Genomic DNA, 21,870 nt, shown 5'->3' on the forward strand with positions numbered 1-21,870 from the left:
TGAGAAATGGACCTTTGAAGACCTAGTTAGAACGGTCTATGTAGTATGAGGCACAATAAGCTAGTGCTAAAGGGCAATCACACAGACCTGGAATCTAACTTCGGCCCCACCTCTCCCACTGTGTGACCTTCAACTAGTCCTCAATATGAAAATGAGGACAGTAGCTAACAAGGGCTTTTGGAATGGCTAGAATGTGGTAATGCAGTGTGAAAAAGCCAACTACTTTGCATTCTAAGCAAAACTGGAAGCTGCCGGGGACCTAGGTCAATAATCCCTACGCGGGAGGCTGGGCAGGAGAATCGCTCGGGAGTTCAACTTAGTATGGCCTGCACAGCTGGAGCCAGTCTCCAAAAGCGACAGGGAAGAGAGAGAGAAACAAAGAAACAAAAAAAAAAAAAAAAAAAAAGAGGACGCGCCTATTACAAGGAACCGGGAAAACTTTTGTGCATATTGGAAAAAGGCAGTTGTTAAATTTTATTTAAAGAGGAGGTAAGCCAAGGAGTAAAGGACAGACAAGAGCCGTTGACCTACAATGGCCTTCTCTGGACATCCCTGGCTGCAGGAAAGCGGGGCTGGATTCGAGGCGGCGCCCCCCGCTTGCAGGCCGGGACTTGTGGGGAACCGTGCGGTGCGGGAGTCTCGGGCACAGGGCTGGGGGTGCGGAACTGGCACGGCCTCTGTCCTTACCTGGAGGGGCACCTCTCAGGGCTTGGCCCACCTGACCTGCTTACCCTCTACAGGGAGTGCAGACGCCTCGCTTTCCACCTCCCCTTCCCCCTCACCTGGTCCACCCGGGCCCGGCCGTCTCCACCCCTTCCTACTTCTGGCTCCTTCCGCACAGTTTGGTTTGAACTTTTGAACCCACCAATCAGCGCCTTCCCCGAGGGCCCGGAGGCGGGGCCGCAGAGGCCCGGGGCGGGGTCCCAAGCCCGCCCTCCCGCCGCGTGGCCGTGGGTGGGGTATAAAAGGAAGCTCGTGGGGCCGCCGCCCTCATTCTGCTTCTCCCCCGGACTCCTTGGTAGTCTGTTAGTGGGAGATCTTTGTTGCCGTCCCTCTTCTTGCTTTTCCGCCGCCGAAATCCTCAAGCCCCCGACATGGTGAGTAAGGGTTAGCGGGCAGTGGGACAGGGGACCCTCACGCTGCACGTGGGGCAATGCCTGCTACAGCTTCCGAGGGCTCCCGCCGCCTCCGGTCAAACTGGCTTCTGGTGGCCAGGCTGGGGAAACAGTTCACCCGATCCGCGCCACTTGGGGCTGGAAGTCTTTGCCCTGGGTGGAAATGCAAGGCCCTCTTGATCCTAATGAGAGCATCCCGGCAGGGCCCACTATCGTTCTGGGAAGTGCAGGGAGTTCTTCACGTCGGCCGCTTAAACTTGGAGAGGCTAAAAGTCTCTCCGCATTTTCCCAATGACCTCATCTTCCCTCCGCCTTAGACACCAGACCCTGGAGGACCTGGTGCGCTCCGCACCGACGGTGCGTGCACTTCCGGGGGCCTCTCCACGCCCTGTGACTCGCTGCTGAGTCACCTGTGGCCTGCTTCCAGTTGCACCAATCTACCTGAAGAAGGCGAGCTCCTCCTCTGTCACATTGCCTAATCCTGCATTTCTGTGTTCATGTAGCATTTATGGTTGAAACTTTCTATGTAAGCCAGCTTTCAGAAACAAGCCCATAAAAGGATGTTTTCTTATAAAGCCACAGAATAAACTAGTACCAACAATATGTTCTTAGTTCAGTTTTCAAGAAACACGAAACACTGGCTGGAAGTGGAGTTCATGGGCGGAGTGCTTGCCTAAATTTGCGGGAGGCCGGAGGTTTATCCTTAGCAAAAACAAAAATATGAAATCATATGCAGTGTGAGCTTTGTGTGTGTGTGTGCTGAGTATCAAACCCAAAGCCTCCCTCATGCTAGGAAAGCACTATACCCCTGAACTACATCCCGGCCAATTGGAGCATTTTCTGTATAGTTTCCTTTGTATTAGAAACAACTAAGGACATGTATTGGTGGTCTACCTAGAAGAAGCTGTTTTTAGGACTGGAGGAGTGGCTCAAGTGGTAGAGTGCCTCTAGAAAGCTGATTCCCTGAGTTCAAGCCCCACTTCTGCCAAAAAATAAGAATTAGAAGGTACTGTTTTTAAACAAGTATCAAATGTTTCAAAGTAATATCCATTAAAAAGATTTGTGAATAGCTGACCAGATTCAGGATTACTATAGTTATCAGAAGTTTATCTGATTGTAACAACTTTTCACCAAGTCAGACCAAAAAGATACTGTTAAAATAATTCAGAAAGTAGTGGGCTGTTTAAAGGGCAGAACAGAGAAACATACCTGTTGAGGCAAACACTGGTTACAGGAATAGTTTTTATAAGACAGAGACTGCTCATCCACTTACAGCTAAACTAAGTGGCTCACCTGTGCCTCCTTTCATCTCCCAAGTGTTGGCGGGAGAATGGGGCAAAGCTAGCCACTAGCTTTGCCTGCTGTTAGAATGAATGGATCTTAGATACTGTAGTTCCATGAGACTGACTGGACCATGAACAGATGCCTGGGCTGTGTAGTTTCCAAAATTCACGCCTGTAATCCTAGCAGAGGCAGAAATCAGGAGGATTGAGGTTTGAAGTCAGCCCAGGCATCTCAAGACCCTATTTGGGAAAAACCCGTCACAAAAAAAAAGAACTGGTGGCAGTGGCCCAAGCGGTAAGAGCACCTGCCTGGCAAGCATGAGGCCATGAGTTCAAACCCCAGTGCCACCAAAAAAAAAATTCCAAAGTCTAGGTGAAGGTAAACATGATGCAATAGTAAACATTAAAGGGCTCTTTAGAACAAATAGCTCCCACTCTCCCCAGCCTTAGAGCTTGGTGAGTAACACAGGTAATATTGAGCTTGCTGATGTGGTCAGGAGAACTTGATTGTTTTATGGGGAACACAAGTGGGAAGGAGGTGATCATAAGTCAAAGGTTGTGAGCAATGGGGTTTTATTATCCTAGGTTATGAGACAAGGCACTGAGCTTTGAGACCGTAGCTGGTGTTGAGTTTTCTTTATCAGCTTTTAAAAGCTTAAATTATAGTATTCAGGGAAAATAAGGAGAGTAGTAGAGATTTTGGGTGTTAAAATTTGAAAGTTCTCTGCCAAGACTCCAAAATGGCTAATCTGATTCATGATGAAATACAATGAATACCCTTTTTCTTTTCCTCTTAAGTCTGTAGATACAAATTCTGTGTTCATTACCTTATTTTATCAAGCAGGAATGGGTTTGATAACTTCTGAGTGGCTGTTCAATAAGGAAAGGAAAACATACTTCCCCACTGTTAAGTAGACTTTCCCGCAGTGCTGGAGATGTACATTCTACTAGGAAACAACTAATTTCTTAATTACAGTAAAGTCTTAAACCCTTCTAGCCTTGTTCTCCCACCCCCAAGACGGGTTGATGGTGAAGGAAAAATATTGTTACTAGAGATTAGACTCTTCCACGGGGTGAAAAGGCTGTCTCTGACCACGATTTTTAAAATACAGCTAACTGCTGCTTATCTAGCAATTTCTCCATGAGTCATATGGCTGATGTTTGCTGGTTTAAACTGGTTCTACAGGGGCTTGGGCAGGGAACTTCTGTCTTTAAAGAATAGGATTAAAGAGGGACCAGCATGAGCTCATGAGTTACTCAGTCACTCTAAGAATAATGAATCATCCCTCCAAGGGGGAATTTTGCATGAGTTTGGTGAATCAGCAAGCGTGTTTCCCAAGAGCCAGTGGGAATTCTATTGTAAATAGTGTGGCTTATGTCATTCCAAAATGGTAGCAAGTTGACCTTGATCTACTGTGGCTACAAAGGAAGGGTCTGGCCTACCCTAGTAGGTGATTAATTTATCTCCTGTCAAAGCATTTCATCTGAATTAGGTCTTCAAAGATTTTTGCTTGTGAAATAGTCCTGGGAAGGAATGCCACTGAAAGACGGTTATCTGTCTTTGAAGTTTAGTCATTTAGGTGTGACCGATTCCCAAGTTTCTCATCTGATGTGTCATTCTAACATTTTCTTTTTTTCCTCCACAGCGTGAGTGCATCTCCATCCACGTTGGCCAGGCCGGTGTCCAGATTGGCAATGCCTGCTGGGAGCTCTACTGCTTGGAACATGGCATCCAGCCCGATGGCCAGATGCCAAGTGACAAGACCATTGGGGGAGGAGATGACTCCTTCAACACCTTCTTCAGTGAGACAGGCGCTGGCAAGCATGTGCCCAGGGCAGTGTTTGTAGACCTGGAACCCACGGTCATTGGTGAGTTGACCTCAGTAACCCAAGGGGTTTCCCAAGGGTGCTGGGTAAGAGGTGTGTCCTGGGGGCTCCTTGGTCCTTTAGGTTGGGGCAGGTTGTTAGTGATGGCTGACTCTTTTTCTGTTCCTTTTCCAGATGAAGTTCGCACAGGCACCTACCGCCAGCTCTTCCACCCTGAGCAGCTCATCACAGGCAAGGAAGATGCTGCCAATAACTATGCCCGTGGGCACTACACCATTGGCAAGGAGATCATTGACCTCGTCTTGGACCGAATTCGCAAGCTGGTAAACACTTTAAAGAGGGACAAGAGTTTTCTCTTGCAGTTTTAAGAGACCAAACTGTGAAAAAACTTTTTATGAGGGGGGCAGTACTGGGGTTTGAATTCAAGGCCTTGTTCCTGCTAGGCGGGTACACTTCCACCTGAGCCATAGCCCCAGAGAGAATCATTCTTTGCAAATAAAATGAGACTTGAACTGCTCACTAAACGAGCTGGGCTTCTAGGTAGGTGGTCCTTGGTTATGGGACAACTATGGGGCAAAGTACTTTCCCTCTTTCTGTGTCTTGCGAAGATCTGGACAATTGTGTTCTTTCAATGAAGACAATTTACCTGGTGTCCAGGTGAGAACCAAGTAAACTAACAATTTCACTGACCCTTAAGACCATTAAGCTTCTTTGTTTCAAGCTGAGATGCCAATGCTTGCTTTTAGGCCATCTTGGTCAAACTGAGAAAGTGGCTGACTCCTGCATATAACCAATTGATCAAATTCATTTCTTAAAAAACTCTGGACTGGTGCCCCATGTTAATAATGAAAGTTCAGGGAGTGGGGTAGAGCAGTTAGTTACCTAGTGCGTGGGAGACCCTAGGTTCAGTTCCCAGTACCACTCCCTCTCCCACCCACCCCCCCAAAAAAAAAAAAAGTAAGAGGCTAGTTTAACAACTCTCTAGAAACACCCTTCAGGAGAAAGCTCCAAAGCTGAAAGTGGAGTCAGGAGCTTCTTTATGAGAGAAGGAGGTATCAGTCATTAAAACTTTGAAGTTCTGAGATATAATCACAGGAAATTAGTGCCTTGGATTTTTTTTCCTAGAGCTCAGGGTAGCAAACTAGTTCTGTGGCAAAAAGGCCTTAGGCAACTTTATAAGTGTGTTGGGATCATTTTAATTAAGAACCTGGCAATCAGATGACTACGCTCCTTGAACAGTTTGTAAGTAATTAGCTGAAAATCACACATGAAGGTAGTTTGTCAAGAAAATCACAGCCAGGTGCTTGTGGCTCATGCCTGTAATCCTAGCTACTCAGGAGGCTTAAGGTTCAAAGCTAGCCTAGCAAATAGTTTGTGAGGCCATATTTAAAAAAGAAAAATCACAAAAATGGGCGGGTAGAGTAGTTCAAAGCTGTATGAGTGTCTACTTAGCAAGTGTGAGGCCCTGAATTCAAACACTACTGCTGCAAAAAAAAAAAAATTCAACCACAACTGTCCTTATCCAAAAAGATCGCTCTTGTGTCATTCACAGGTTCATACTTTTCACAGATGTTTATCATAGACTTCCCAGCAAAACTGGGTTAATGGTTCCAACGCTTGCAAGTTAAATTCAGTTACAAATGGTACAAACTTGGTATTTAGGAACAAATCTAGTAAAAACCACCTAGAGTTCTGGGTGTTCATTGACTACCAGAAGAAATGTATTTGTTTTGGTGTTATAACTGTGTCTGCAGGATGCTTCATGGATATGATTGGTAGAGTAGGGTCTTTCTGAGTCAGACTCAGTATGGCCCCACAAGATAAGTGAACTAAAGGGTCCACTGAGAATGTCAGCTAATTTCTGAGCACATAGAAGAAAATTGTCAATAGAATACTTTGCTTGAAAGGTCAAAATTGAGGCTGAGATTGTAGCTCAGTGGTAGGTAGCCTAGCTTTACATGAGGCTATGGGTTCTATTGCCAGCCCCACAAGAAAAGCACCCATGAGGACCAAGGTCAAAATTGACCTTTTATAGAGTAACAGTTTGCTACCTGTAATATCCTAATTGAATGGAAAATTCCAATGACTTGAGATCTCATGGAATTCTGATAGTAAATCACCTGACTCAGAATGAATAGGCTTCCTGGTACCTAGTGTGTCAAGCACTATTCCAAATACTGATTTAATTCTCAATAGCCTGAGGTTGATCACTATTCTCATGCAATAAATGAGAGAGCCTAAGATAGAGAAGTGAATTTGGTCATAGTCACACAGTGGAGAACAGGTAGAACTGGACTCACAGCTCTTGCTGGTGACTCCAGCACCAGGGCATTGGAACTTGCCTATTCTATTCCAACTCAAAGATTTGCTGCCAGATCCTTGTGAAACATTCATTGTACTGGACTGGTGGTCCTAGCCCTGCTCCATGGTAACCAACTGAGAAGTTGCCCTTGTTCTGTGACCAGAGCATCAAGGGCACCAGAGGGCTGCCCTCCTGACTACTAAACCTTGTGCTCTGTCTGTATCCATTCCAAACCTTGTGGTTCCTCTACTTGAGGAGATGAAAATCGTTTATTTTTAAAATAGCCTTTTTAGATATCCCTCCCTGGAGTTGATTGTGAAGTTTCCCTGAATTGCTAAGCACTTAGAAGCACTTTATAACTGCTTTCTCAGCAAATGCTGTTCAGAAGAGTTTTAAATTCAGTGTATTCAGATTTCATAGAAGTCCATTGCAGCTTTCACCAGATAATGTCTCAATGCTAAAATTAACTTTTTCTTTTGCAGGCTGACCAGTGCACAGGTCTTCAGGGCTTCCTGGTTTTCCACAGCTTTGGTGGGGGAACAGGCTCTGGGTTCACCTCCCTGCTGATGGAACGTCTGTCTGTTGATTATGGCAAGAAGTCCAAGCTGGAGTTCTCCATTTACCCAGCACCCCAGGTTTCCACAGCTGTAGTTGAGCCCTACAACTCCATCCTCACCACTCACACCACCCTGGAGCACTCTGATTGTGCCTTCATGGTAGACAATGAGGCCATCTATGACATCTGTCGTAGAAACCTCGACATTGAACGCCCCACCTACACCAACCTTAACCGCCTTATTAGCCAGATTGTGTCTTCCATCACTGCTTCCCTCAGATTTGATGGAGCCCTTAATGTTGACCTGACAGAATTCCAGACCAACCTGGTGCCCTACCCTCGAATCCACTTCCCCCTAGCCACATATGCCCCTGTCATCTCTGCTGAGAAAGCCTACCATGAACAGCTTACTGTAGCAGAGATCACTAATGCTTGCTTTGAGCCAGCCAACCAGATGGTGAAATGTGACCCTCGCCATGGTAAATACATGGCTTGCTGCCTGTTGTACCGTGGTGATGTGGTTCCCAAAGATGTCAATGCTGCCATTGCCACCATCAAGACCAAACGTACCATCCAGTTTGTGGACTGGTGCCCCACTGGCTTCAAGGTTGGCATCAATTACCAGCCTCCCACTGTGGTACCTGGTGGAGACCTGGCCAAAGTACAGCGAGCTGTGTGCATGCTGAGCAACACCACAGCCGTTGCTGAGGCCTGGGCTCGCCTGGACCACAAGTTTGATCTGATGTATGCCAAGCGTGCCTTTGTTCACTGGTACGTGGGTGAGGGGATGGAGGAAGGAGAGTTTTCTGAGGCCCGTGAGGACATGGCTGCCCTGGAGAAGGATTATGAGGAGGTTGGAGCAGATAGTGCTGATGGAGAGGATGAAGGTGAAGAGTATTAACCTGTCCAGCACAATTTTACACTCCGTTGTCTTATTTCTGTGTGCAACTTGTGTTTTAATCCTAAACTGTCAATAAAAATGTTCGTGTTTTAAATATCAAACTGGCTTCGGAACCATTTAGCACTAATCTGGGGTGAAAAGACCCATGTGATTGAGTAAGTGCCTACTTTGAGACTGGTTTGTTTCATTTATTACCTAAATTGGTGAGTGGTGACTAAACTTGATATCACAGACTTAGGTCATTAAGTCTGTACTTTAAAATGTGCTTAAGAGTTACCTGTATGTACAAAGTGCAGATTCTAGCTGGGTAGCTGTGGAGTGGGGCTTAACAGAGCTGGCTGAGACACAATTAGAATTTTCACAGGTTGATGTGGCACTGGTGGTTGGCATTCAGGTACTAGTAGTGCAGTCTGTAAGTTTGAACTGAGCAGTGGCAAAAGACAATGTCTGAAAGGCCAGTCTTGTGCAGAAGGAGCCAGTTTTTGAGGCTTCCTTAGTGACTAAGTGACTGCAGATGGGGGTGGCAGGCAGAATTGTAGGCGTGTTCACCTTTGCTCTGACTTACTTTCTTTCCCGCTGGAGTTTTGTTCCTTACTGCTCATTTTAGCCACCTTCTCTATGAAGCATACACCTAAAAATTGTTAATTCTAGGTGCAGTGGTACATGCCTATAGCTCCAGTACTTGGGAGTCTGAGGTACGCCGATTGAAAGTTTGAGGCCACTCTGGGCCACACAGAAAAAAACTGCTGTATCTGTAAGCAGAGTATGCAAGCTTTCTTCCCCCTCTGGTGGTACTGGGTTTTGAACTCAGCCTCGTGCTTACATTTGCTAGGTAGTCGCTCTACCACTTGAACCTCTCCACCAGCCCGATTGTAGCCTAGTATTTTTTTCTTTGAGAAACATAACGATTTAATAGATGAAATAAATACTCCAGTACATGCAAGGTAAAAACTTGACATGGGGGGGGGAGATCACTCTGTAGTGTAAACTTAAAACACATGCTCATAGTAGCTTCCACCAACTTACAAATCATGTGTTGAACTTGTACTCTTTCCATACCAAGTACACCCCTAATTGAAACAAGAAATGTAGCTACATCCATGTCTAAGGAGTGAAAACTGAGGTGACCTTTTAATTAACAAAAATAAATGAACCCAAGACCTCCTTACTGCCCAATTAATAAAATTTAATTGCTGGGCTGGGATGAAGGGTAATGTCACAACCAGTGATTAACTCCCTTCCATCTCCAAGTCCCTACTGGGTGTGGGCAGGTGGATTCCTGGGCCCTCCCAGTGTTTAGGTTGTGTGCACAGCCCTGCTTTTTGGAAGATTCTTTTTGAGCATTTAACATGAGGCAGGGGAGGTCACCTATAATTTCTTTGGTAAAAATGGAGAAGGGCAGAGAATAAGTGTCTCCCTTTAGCAGGACATGGGGAGGGCTAATTCACAGAATTGGAATTCACTGGCAGCCTAATCTTAAACTGTGCTTTGGACATCATAACTTTCCTGTGGTTTTATGCCCTTGGGGTGAAAAGCAAGACCTCTGCCCAGCCTCGTTTCTAGACATAAATTGACCTTTTGCTACTTACAGACAGACCAGCTTCATTCTGCACCCTAAGGTGGAGGAGTGGGGGGCGGAGATACAGGCTGAAATGACAACCTTGGTTGCTGGGGGGAGGGGGGACTTCCAGAGACCTTTTCAGCCCAGGAGATGTGTTTGCTACAGTGAAAATAGTGAAGGAAACAGGACACCCACATATGAAAGAGGAGCAGGTAAGTCACCCAGCCTCAGCTGGCCATGATGTTCCACCACACCTGAGAGGGTTATTCTCCAAGCCAGCAGTGTGCCTTGAAAATGGAATTGAGGAGGGCCCGCCTAGGATTCCCTTCAGCCTTCTGAATGACCTGGTGCAACCTGGGAGCCTGAATCTCCTGGCCAGGAATGGCCCCTCCACTACCTCAGTAAGCCTTCTAGATGAATTATTTTATACATGAGTCAAGATGTGAAAAGAGTTGGAAAGCTTTCAACAGCCACTACAGTACAGGGTGAAAGAAGGTGAGAGAAGAGTTTAGCTAAGAAAAATATTCCAGTAAAAGCCTGGGGAATTGGAGGAGCAAAGTGCCAGTGGCTGGGGAGGGATCTGTCCTTGTAATGATGATTCCCCCCCCACCCCACCCCCATCCTGTGTGGGAGGGAGAGTGAATAGAAGTTAGCCTGCAGCAAGAACAAATATACCCCAAGGTCTAGGTCACTGCTTTGTGGCTGACAATCATCTGATCTGCCCTTGAGCACAAATGGAAAGTCTGGATTCAGAAATGCAGCCCAGGCCTGATGGGATAAATGGACACAGCCTCCAAATCTGGACTTCTGAGGTTGGCTGTGGCCCCAGGTTCTGGCTGATTGGACAGAGGGCTTACATTGCCCTCACCTGACCTACCAGGAAGCCAGCTGCTTCCACTACCTAGAGGCTGCCAGCCACTGAGGGGCAAGTGGGTCTGGGCAGAGCTGCTTTGAGCTGGGGTAAGGAGGAACAGAATGACTACAAGAGGCCAGAATGCCTGTCTGTCTACCTGGGGTCTTAGGTGGTTAGGAAGCAGGTGGCAATTGTCTACACACTAGCTGGAACCTGTCAAGTTAAAGAATTAGAAAATTAAGAATCCAAGAGCTGAAGCTGTGGCTCAAGTGGTTGAGCACCTGCCTTGCAAACATGAAGCCCTGAGTTCAAACCCTAGTACCACCAAAAAAAAAAAAAAAAAAAGAGAAAGAGAAAGAAAAGAAAACTAGCTACTCAGGAGTCAGATCAAGAGGATTTCCTTTCAAAGGCAGTTCTGGCAAATAGTTCGAGAAAGTCTATCTCAAGAATACCCAATATAGGGGCTGGCGGAGTGGCTCAAGCAGTAAGAGCACCTGCCTAGCAAATGTGAGGCCCTGAGTGCCGCCAAAAAAAAAAAATCATCCAGCTGAAGGCTAGACATGTCTGTAATCCCAGCTACTTGGAAGGCGGAGATTAGGAGTATCGTGGTTCGAGTTCAGCCCAGGTGAAAAGTTAGCTCGACACAGAGGATCCTAACTTCTGGAAGGTGTGTGGCTGCCAAGTGGGGCTGTGGGAGGTAGGGGTGCATCTATAGCTTCAGCAACTCATAATCTTCACACTCCTCTTTGCCCTGTGAGGGAATGTCATTACATCCTTTGCCAAAACTCAGAGATTAAGTATCTAATCTAAAGCTGCAGAGCAAGTGGCAGAACTGAAATTTGACCCCAGAACTCTGACTCCAAAGTAATCTCTGAGCAGCACTAGGGGAAGTCGTCTTTGCACCTGGCAGCCTTTCCAGACCTGAAGGGACAGTGCCAGGCTTGAGGCCCACAGAGCACAGCCCTCACCTGGAACACTAGATGGAGCTCTAGCTAACAAGATATCTTCCACTTGGGACTGTCAGAATACATCCCAGGAGACCTAGGTGGTAGCATGCAGATCCAGAGTGCCAAAGCCAACTGGTCTCCACTATCTAGTCTGAAGCTTCCCAAGTGAGGGGACATTTTTGGCTAGGCCTCCTGAATCTCAGTGAGTCAGTTCTCAGATCATGGGAAGATACTGTGTCCTTGCAGGATAGCTGCTGCCATCTGCCCAGACTCCTGTGACAAGATCCCCTCCTCCCATGTGAACACCTGGAGCATTGACCCCCTAAACACTGGGGCGAGCATGGCCAGTGCCTGTCAACTAAGGCCACAAGGTGAAGCTGCCAGAGATTACCCAGGCAGATGGATGGCTCCCAGGTGGCTGTCTAGAAGACACAGCAGCAGAAGCTGAAAGGAAGACAGAACTCTGTGTGCCAGGGAGGAGGTGTGTGGTAGGAATTGGCCTTTGGCCCAGTGGAGAAGGTCCCTTTTGCTGACTTCTCACTAGCCTGTCACTGACCCATTCATTCTAAGAGCCTGGCATCCTTGATTTTGTCATCTCTGTGCAGGTTTTGGGGAAATGTTTTTTGTTGGTTTTTTTTCTTTTAACCTCAAGTCTGCAACAGAAGCCAAATATTCAAAATCAACCTTACAGAACTGGACATGTTTGCTTTTAGTTGTGATACAAAAAATGCCTTTAAACACATCTTGTCACCAGAAAATTTCTTTCTTTTTGTGGTGTTAGTAACCAAACCCCCAGCCTCATACACACTAGTCAAGCACTATACCACTGAGCTATACCCCAAGAACCAGTAGATTTTTTTCTTTTAAAAATTGGTAGAGACCAAAAAAGGTTTTATAGCATATAAAGTTATCCTAATTACACAAAACTTTGTCTACGTCCACAAATCCATTTAATTCATGGAGGAGGAGTAGGTATAAATGCAATTTCGCCCCTGTCACCTTTTATCCCCTCCCCACACTTCTCTCTTCTTATCAAATAGCTCATTGGGCTCACAGATGTCAGGCCCAACAGTAAACTAATACTGAAATGTCCTTGGCAAAGGTAACCCAATTTTGCCATTATAGCAATCATATCATTTCTAGTTTTTATATTTCATTCATGCATTATTTCTGAAGCACATATTTGGTGTAGGTCACTGTGCTGGGTACTCCAGGGAATATATTTAGCTTTTTTCTCCCTCTTGGATTGTAAAGACAGACTACACATATACAACCTTAATTCAAGGCATTATAAGCCATATGCCATATGCCTCAGAAGAGAGCAACCATTGGTGCATATCTCCTCCAAAGCCACTCCTGTCTCTTTGTTTTACCAATACCACTGATTCTGTTAAGGTGCTGGTCCCTCAGTGCATCAGAGGAGGCTGGGGCCATCCCACAACGCGGGTGAATTTTCATCCAAACTAATCAAGGCAATTCCAGTCCTCTTGCCAAGGATCAGTTAAGGAACCAGCAAGTGATGTCATTATGGAAATGAGAGGTGAGGTAATGTCTGCTGCTGGGGGATAGAAGGAAGGTATTCTTGGAAAAATTTTGTTGCTCTTGAAAAGGAATGCAGGGAAAAGATTTTCCCTCTGTACCTTTTGGACATTTTGTGAGTGCATGATGCTTGCTCAAGACACTTCAAGTTGCTGCGGTCATCTTGTGACCACAAGGGGACAAACATGAGATCAAAAGCTAACATCTTGATCCTGGCAGAGAGAAAGATGAAAAGAACGTGGGTCCATGATAGGGTGTTGAGCCTCTAAATTAGCCAGGCCTAAAATTGCTCTTTAATTTTTTTTATTGCTTCCTGTCAAAAGCATTCTAACAAACATAAAAGCCTGATGCTTTATGTATTTATTTATTTATTTTTTTTTTTATTTTTATTTTTGGAGATACTGGGGTTTGAACTCAGGGCCTCACGCTTGCTAGGCAGGTACTCTACCACCTGAGCCACTCTGCCAGCCCTCTTACAAGTTGTGTATTTTCGAGATAGGGTCTCTCAAACTACTTGCCTGGGCTGGCCTCAAACAGCAATCCTCCTGATCTCTGCCTCCTGAGTAGCTAGGATTTCACACATGACCCACAAGAGGCTGATTATTTTTATTTTGAAGATACAGGATCTCCCTATGTTGCCCAGGCTTGTCTCAAACTTCTAGGCTAAAGTAATCCTCCTGCTTTAATTTAGTAGCTGGGAGTACTACTGTGGCATGGTACCACAGGGGTTTAAGGCCCTTTTAGACATGTATAACCCCCTTTTTTTTAGGGGGGGTGGTATTGGGGTTTGAACTCAGGGCTTTCACCTTGAGCCACTGCACCAGCCCTTTTTTGTGATAGGGTTTTTCGAGATAGGGTCTGGAAAACTATTTGCCCAGGCTGATTTTGAACTACACTCCTCCTGATCTCTGCCTCCTGAGTAGCTAGGATTACAGGTGTGAGTCATTGGCGCCTGGCTATATAACCCCTTTTCAGTGCAAACATCACCTTCAGAGACTAAAGATTCCATTCCCCACTTCCTTTCCTTGTTTATTATTTTTTTTTTTTTTACTGCCTTCCCTCCAGTTACTGTTAAACCAAACAGATATGTTTCTTCCTTCCAGTCTTCTCAGGAGTCTTGAGAAAGGACACCAGAAATCAAAAACCAGAAACCAAAGCACACAGAGAACATCAGCAGGCACCCAAAATGTGCCACATTTTCCTTTCGACAGGCAACTGTGAATAGAACCAGAGGCCTGTCTGCTGAGGTACAGAAGAGCAAGGAGGCCTGCTCTGAAAGAATCACCTCCCCCATAAGAGTGAGACTGACTCCAGGCTGGTCCCATATCTTCCTGAGTCTTCACATTATTTCAGATCAAGGATCACTGAGCTTTCCCCTCTGTCGTGTGGGCTGGGATTTGAACCCACAGCCTATGCATGCTAGGCAAGTTCTCTATTATTTGAGCTGCCATTTAGACCAGTGGTGGTGCAGTGGAACTCTTGGGAGAAGAATCAGACCAGACTCTGAGGGCTCCAGGGTGGGGATAGGGGCCACTCAACTGGCTGTCTTTCTCTGAGGGGGCTCTTGGGTCCTTGAGGGTGAAAACCCTGAATCTCCCTTACTGGATCATTTTCTTTGTTCTCTCTCTCTCACTCTCTCTCTCTCTCTCTCACTCACTCTTTCTGGTGGTACCCTGGGGCTTTGTACTTGCTAGGCAGGCACTCTTACACTTGAGCTATTCCTCCAGCCCTCCTTCTCCCCTCTATACCCCAGTCTTCATTTTCACCTCCCTTCTTGTTTCCCTTCTTCCTCCTCTTTCCCTTCCATTTTTCCTCTCTTTGTCATTCACCTCTCCTTTTTCCCATCTCCATCTATTTCCTCCCTCCCCTCCAGCCAGGTGCCAGTACAGAACAGAACAAAGAGAATTTGCCTAAAGACTTAGGGAACTTTCTAACAGACTGCATTAGTCAGCTTTCCATCACTGTGACCAAATACCTAGAAAAACAACTTAAAAAGGGAAAGATTTATTTTGGCTCGTGGTCTCAGAGGTTTTGGTCCATGGTCAGCTGACTGTATTGCTGTTAGGCCTATGATGAGGTGGCATGGTGGCAGACAGGTTCACCTCACGGCTGGAAGGGAGGCAGGGCAGAAGCCCAGGAATAAGATATACCCTTCAAGGACACATCCCCAGTGTCCTACTTCTTCTAATGAGGCCCTACCTCCTGTCTCACCACTTCCAATTAGTGCCATCAGGTAAGGACCAGCCTTCAATACATGAATCTTTGGAGGGATGTTCTAGATTCAAAGTACAACACAGATACTGTCAATAAGACCACTCTGCCTGGGAGAGCCCAGGGTCCAGAAGCTCAAGCCTGACTCAGCTGTCAGATGATGCCTGCTTGGCCTGCAGGCAGAGGGAAGGCAAGGCAGTTTGTAGGGCTGCAGAACCTTTGAATCTGTCCGTTCAGATGTCCCCACAAGAGATAGGGTGAGATGGATGGCAGAGTGTCATGAGTACAGAAGAGCCTCTGACCAGTGTCCTGATGGGCACGAGTCCTTGTTCCAGAAGGAGCATAAGCCAGGGTGGTGTCTCCTCACAACCCTAAGAATCATCAGTTCTGCTCCCCTCTCAGCATCCTCATCAGGAAGTAGGGACCCAGGGTGTAGGTGATGCCTGGGAGAACAAGAGCTTCCTACTTATGTAACCTTCTTGGGTTCTAGGCAGAGGAGCTCATAGAAGCTGTGAAGAAGGAGGACCGGGCTGCCAGGTGGGTCAGCATACAGTCTGCACCTTTTAAGATAGTCCCTATGAGTCCTGGAGAGTTATCAGTGTGGGATCCTCTCCTTGGACTGTGGTTTATTCTAAAAATGAGAGGCTTGGGGATAGCTGCATGGCAGAGTGCTTGCATAGTATGCACAAGGCCCTGGGTTCAATCCCCAGCCCAGAAAAAAATGCATATTCCAATTCCAGCACTGTCTTGAAAGAGATTGTCACCACTTCCACGACCACCACCACACCTTCCCCTCTCTGAAAAGGGGCTGCTGCCCATTTTTTACAGAGATCTTAGACATCAATCTGTAAAGGAAAAGGTCAGAGCTCCCAGGGGGACAGTGGCCCAAGATCCATCATTATCTTTTGTGTTTCTTTTTTTTTTAATATCTTTTATGTTTCTTTTATTATCTGAGTCTGCTGCTCAAGAATCCATATGCAGCTGAGGGTGGTGGTTCACTCCTGTAATCCCAGCATTCAGAAGGCTGAGACAGGAGGATTGAGAGTTCAAGGTCAGCCTGGGCTACATAGTAAGACCCTATCTCAAAAAAAACAAAAACAAAAAACAGGACCTATATGCCTGAAAAGTACATCAGATATCAATTCATTTAGTCCTTCTCTTTTATCACTGAGGAAAGCAAGGCCCAGTGACTGGGGCCAAGTTTGTGGATTTGTGTTCAGCTGCTCTTTCCTTGCAACATGATATGTCTTGACTGTGAGCCCCTCTGTCTGGCTTGGCTGCTTTCCATAAATTAGTCCCACTTATTTAGGGGTTCCACACTGTCCCCACAAGATTCTTCTAAGAGACACGCAGATCAAGTGGAGACTAGAAGGAGAAGCCCAGATTCTATAACTTTTTTCTTTTTTGCAGTGTCAGGAAACACAGGGCCTCATACGTGCTAGGCAGGTGCTCTACCATTTGAGTCACTCCACCAGCCCTTTTTTGTGATGGATTTTTTCAAGATAGGGTCCCACAATCTATTTCCAGAGCTGGCTTCAAACCTTTATCCTCCTGATCTCTGCCTCTTGAGTAGCTAGGATTACAGGCATGAGCCACCGGCATCTGGCTTAAAGATCTTGATGTGAGCACATCTTGGATTGCCTGTTGAGCCCTTAATCCAATATATGTCTTTACAAGACAGAGAAGAGAAGAGGGACACAGAAGAAAGCTATGCAAAGGAACAAGCAGAGATCAGAGTGATGCAGCCATAAGCCAAGGAATGCCTGAAATCCTTAGAAGCTGGGAGAAGCAAGGACAGATTCTTCTCTCCTAGAGCTTTCAGGAGCACAGCCCTGGCTACATCTTGATTTTGGACTTCTGGATTCCAGAACTGTGAGAGAATAAATTTTGCTATTTTAATCCGCCAAATTTGTGGTCATTTGTTATGACAATTTCAGGAGAAAAAAAAATCATCCCCATTTTTCCCTGATGCTGGGGATTGAACCCAGGGCCACAAATGCTAAGCATGGGCTCTACCACTGAACTATACTAATAATCCCTATACCCACTTAAAATTGATTTTTAAAAGAACCTAGGAATAGTTGTCTTATAGAATGTCCCAATTCTGAAATTGTCTTCTGACTGAACTTTTAAAGACATAAATCATATCAGGTCATGCTTAAAATTCTGCAATGGCTTTTCATTGTATCTTAGGTAGTCGGTGGTTCATGCTTGTAGTTCCAGCTGCTCAGCAGCCCACAAGTTTGACCCCAGCCTGGGCAAACATATTGTGACCATGTGTCTTTTTTTGTTGTTGTTGTTGCACTGGGATTTGAACTTAGGTCTTGCTTGGCAGACACAAGAAGGGTTTATTGTGGTTCACAGTAGCATTCTTTCAACTTTTCTCTGGGTTTGAAATTTTCTCAAATTTTCAAAATTGAGGTAAAAGACAATTTATAGAAAAAAACTTACTGAAGTTTTTGCTGGCAATATAAATCAAAGGAGCTTGTTGAAAAGCAGATTCTAGAGATTCAGAAGATGTGGGTGGAATACTAGAATGTGCTTTTTAAAGTCCCCAGGCCACACTTAGAGAAGGCTTGCTCAGCCCTCTGCTAGGGAGGCTGGGAAGTTGAGGCACACTATGGGTGTGCTTACCGGGCACAGCTGAGTAGTAGCTGGTTGGAAAGATCAGGCCAGCAGTGGCAAATGGTTTCATGGTTGTGGGCAGAGTAGATTTGGACACCCAAAAAACTAGATAGCATTTGTTACCCTCAATGCAGAGAAACTAAAGCAGATACTTTAAAGCAACTGAGGCCAATAGGAGAAGGGTACCAGGAACTAGAGAAAAGGTTAGAGAAGAATTAATTTAGAAGGTAACACACATGTACAGGAAAGCAATGCAAGTCAACTCTCTGTATAGCTATTCTTATCTCAACTAGCAAAAACTCTTGGTCCTTCCTATTATTGCTTATACTCTCTCTACAACAAAATTAGAGATAAGGGCAAAATAGTTTCTGCCTGGTAGTGAGGGGGGTATTGGGGGAGGGAGGGAAGGGGGGAGAAATGACCCAAACATTGTACGCATATATGAATAAAAGAAAAAAAAGAAGATTTGGGGATGGGGGAGAAGCTGAGAAAAGAGTTTGCCTTTCCTCTTGCCCTGGCTTTTGGCTTCTAGGGTACAGAGGAGACTCCTAACACCCAGGCAAAGAATGGAATCAGGGATTCAAACTCTTAATACTAGTACTACTATGAATGTACTTTATTCCTCCTTAAATAAATTCTTCTCATCTGTAAAAAGGAGCTAACAGTAAACAATTCTGAAGCATCCCCTAAATTCCAATGCTCCAGCAGCCTAAATCTGGCACTCAACTATCGCAGATGCAGACAGCTGACATGTCATTCTAACGTCTGACCAGAAGGTGGCAGCAATACCTTTCTTTATTTTACAGATAAGACAGGAGGGAGGAAGGTAGAGAGAGAGGGAGAGAGAATTTCAGGTGCCTCACAATCATTCAGTTGACCTAATCCTGGAGAGGAGAGTCAAACATACAAAGAAATTACTAGTTTATTAGCTGTGTGACTTTGCGCAAATTGCTTAATCTTTCTGCTTCCATTGCTTCCCATTTAAATCTGTAAAGTGTAAAGTGGGACTGGTAATAGTAAATTACTCTGTATGGTAGGGTTATTGTGATAGTAGAGATGAGAAAATGTGTTAAATGCTTACTACAGTGCATGGCACATAGGAAGTGTTAGCTATTATTAAATAACTCAGTGAAAGAAGTGATGAGGGACTGGGCCTGGAGCTCAAGTGGTAGAGCACCTGCCTTAGCATGTGTAAGGCCAAAAAGAGAGAGAGAGAGAGAGAGAGAGAGAGAGAGAGAGAGCATGAGATGGAAGATGTCCTGATTGTTCTCAAACTAGGAGTGGAGCCCCAAAATTAAGATAAAGGGGACAGGATTTCACTCATGAAGTCACTCCATCAGTGGAAACCCTGCACCCAGACTAGGCTAGAGAGTCCCCACTGAAAAGTAGAGAGCTGAATCCCCTCTGAGGCTTTTATGATCCCAGAGTCAAGAACACCAGCAGGGCCATCCAGGACTTGATCTCCCAGAGAGGGGTCTGTGCAACTGCAGACAAGTCAGCCACCTTGTCCATCTGAGCCAGAGGGTCTCACCTATGTGATGGGGGAAAGGGACCATGGGGACCAGGGGACAGTGCTAAATTCCTCATCTGGGACATTTTGAGAGTTGATTGTAAAGTGAACCATTTCAAGTCAGGCACCAGTGGTTCATGCCTGTAATCCTACCTACTCAGGATGCAGAGATCAGGAGGATCATAGTTCAAAGTCAGCCCCTGGCAAATCAAATACTTTGAGAGACCCTATCTTGAAAAAAACCCATCACAGAAAAAGAGCAAAGAGCTTGTAGAGTGGCTCGAGGTATAGGCCCTGAATTCAAGCCCCAGTATTGAAAAAAAAAAGTGAACCAATTCAGAGGCAATAGGCACTCAGAGCTGGGGACTTAAGAGAGGAAACACTAGGGAAGGCAACTGAGTCTCTTAAGCTGGCCTAGAATTCCTAGGCCCAAGCGGTCCTCCCACTTTAGCCTGGGAGCTACAGGTAATTGTCACAAGGCCTGACTAGCAAAGGAATCTTGGGAGGACACTGGCCTGAAAGGGAAGACCTCAGTTGACACTTGCTACGAGAAATTGGGGAACATGTCATTGCTTCTCTGTCTGTCACCTCTCTGCCATAGGCAGGGGAAGTAGGCAGTCAATATTGCTGAGCACCTACTGTGAGCCTCTTGGGAGTCATTATCTCTGTTCTACATATGAAAACATTGAAGCTCAGAGAGAACAAGTAACTCACTCAGATTCATACAGCTGATGTCCTGATCTCTTCCCACAGGAAGAGATCCCTTTATTCTACCTTAGCCTCAGCTGCCCATGTTCTCAGAAACACCTTGGGAACCTTACCATCCATAAATACTACCAAATCATAAACCATGCACTCTTGTCTGAAAACAACTTCCTGCCCTCTCAGCAGCTCCTTGGACTCCTTTGCACTATGATTTTGCACTAAGGCCTTGCCAGGGAGTTCAACTGTCAACTTCTTTACTCACCTAGCCATCTACTCTCTTGCCCACATAGCCCTGCAGACCCAGCTTAAGGTCCAGGCTCATGGTTTAGTTACCATGCCCGTAACCTCACTGCTTACCTTTCTTGCAAAGCCCTGAATGCATACAATTGCTTCTCTCTAAGCCTTCAGCAGAGCAGCCAAGGAGGCAGAAAACTTACACATCAAACACAATGGGCCAAGTACTCAGTGTTTAGCGTATTATAACTCATTTACCCCTCCCGGTGCTATGAGATTGGTACTATTATTATCACTCCCATTTATGGATAAAGGAAATGTTCAAGCAGAGGTTAAGTCACTCACAAAAGCCCAACACACATAGTGCATCGAGCACTGGTGTTCTAGAGTTCTAGCACACTAAGGAAGGATGAGGCCACTTGCCCTCCAGCCATCAACCAGGCAGCGTTTGGCTCTTCCACCTTGCGTCCAGCACTGCTCTCAACCACTAGTGGGGATAGTCCAAAAGAAACCTGGATCCTCCCTGCATTCTGGGACTGAAAATATCACCCAGGAGTTTTTTTTTTTTTTCAGTATTAGTGTTTGAACTCAGGGCCTACAACTTGACCCACTCCACCACATCAGCCCTTTTTTGTGAAGGGTTTTTTGAGATAGGGTCTTGCAAACTATTTGTCTGGGATGGCTTTGAACCTCAGTCCTCCTGATCTCTGCCTCCTGAGTAGCTAGGACTATAGGCAAGCCTCTGGTGCCTGGCTCACCCAGATTAATAATAATAAAACTAGCTTGCATTTTTCAGCTTTTCCAGTGCTAAACATATAGATATTGTTTGTTCATTTAATCTTCCCAATAGCACTATGAGGTAGAAGCTACAATTGTCCCCATTTTATTGAGATACAGGGGGACACTGCAATGAGGCTGAATTTGTACCATAGAGGGTAGGGATCCAAGTCTTGAGCAGTCGCATGCTGGGTCAGTTCTTACCTGTCTTCCTGCCCCAAGTCCTCCCAGGCCTGGCTTCTTCCCAGTAACCAGAGGAGTCTCCTCTGCCTTGTGGTTCCCCCACCCAGGCTTTGGCCTTCCTCACTCCACACCTGGCAGAGTCCTTCTGAGAGATTCACTGGTTCCATCTCCTCTGAAGAAGCTGGGTAGTAGGCTGGGGGCTTAGGCAAGGGAGTAGATGGGAACACCCTGGGCCCAGGACCTCCCCTGTTCTGCCCAGCCCCAGCTCAGACAACCCGTACTCTTAAAAGTCCAGGGTCTACCACCAGCTGTCTATAAAAACAAGGCCTGAGTTGGTCCCTCTTCCCCCCAGGCCTTGCTTACCCTCCTCATGTTGGGACACTGGCTCCAATTAGTTCCTGAGGGTGGGGCTGAGTCTGAGGTGGATGGAGCTCCAGACCAACGGCAGCCAGGGCTCAGGGCCCAGGCTGCAGCAGAAAGCTCAAGCTCCTCACACCTGTCAAGGCCCCCACCCCAGCCCAAAGGGTATCCTACCCCTCCCTGCTGCCACAAGTTGGGATGGGGGCAACAGGCCCTGGTGTATCCATCCTGTCCCTTTCTCCCGTCTTCCTTCTTCCCATTCCCCTGGCAACCAAACCAGACCCATCAAGGAGAGGGACCTGGCAGCTGTGCAGGGAGAGACTAATAGCCCGGAAGGAAGGAGGGGCCTGGGGAGGACAGGAAGTCATAGTGATGTGAGTG

At 46.1% G+C, this 21,870-nt stretch overlaps 1 protein-coding gene across 1 annotated transcript; it reads left to right on the plus strand.

Annotated features, from left to right (window-relative positions):
• The first annotated feature begins 937 nt into the window (after positions 1–937).
• LOC109690218 (tubulin alpha-1C chain) lies at positions 938–8,085 on the plus strand. The gene is made up of 4 exons (XM_020169438.2): positions 938–1,097; positions 4,045–4,267; positions 4,400–4,548; positions 7,010–8,085. The coding sequence occupies exons 1-4, from the start codon at positions 1,095–1,097 to the stop codon at positions 7,982–7,984; spliced, it is 1,350 nt and encodes a 449-aa protein (XP_020025027.2). The 5' UTR covers positions 938–1,094; the 3' UTR covers positions 7,985–8,085.
• Positions 8,086–21,870: the final 13,785 nt, after the last annotated feature.

The sequence above is a fragment of the Castor canadensis genome, chromosome 8 (assembly GCF_047511655.1).
Source record: "Castor canadensis chromosome 8, mCasCan1.hap1v2, whole genome shotgun sequence".
NCBI lineage: Eukaryota > Metazoa > Chordata > Mammalia > Rodentia > Castoridae > Castor > Castor canadensis.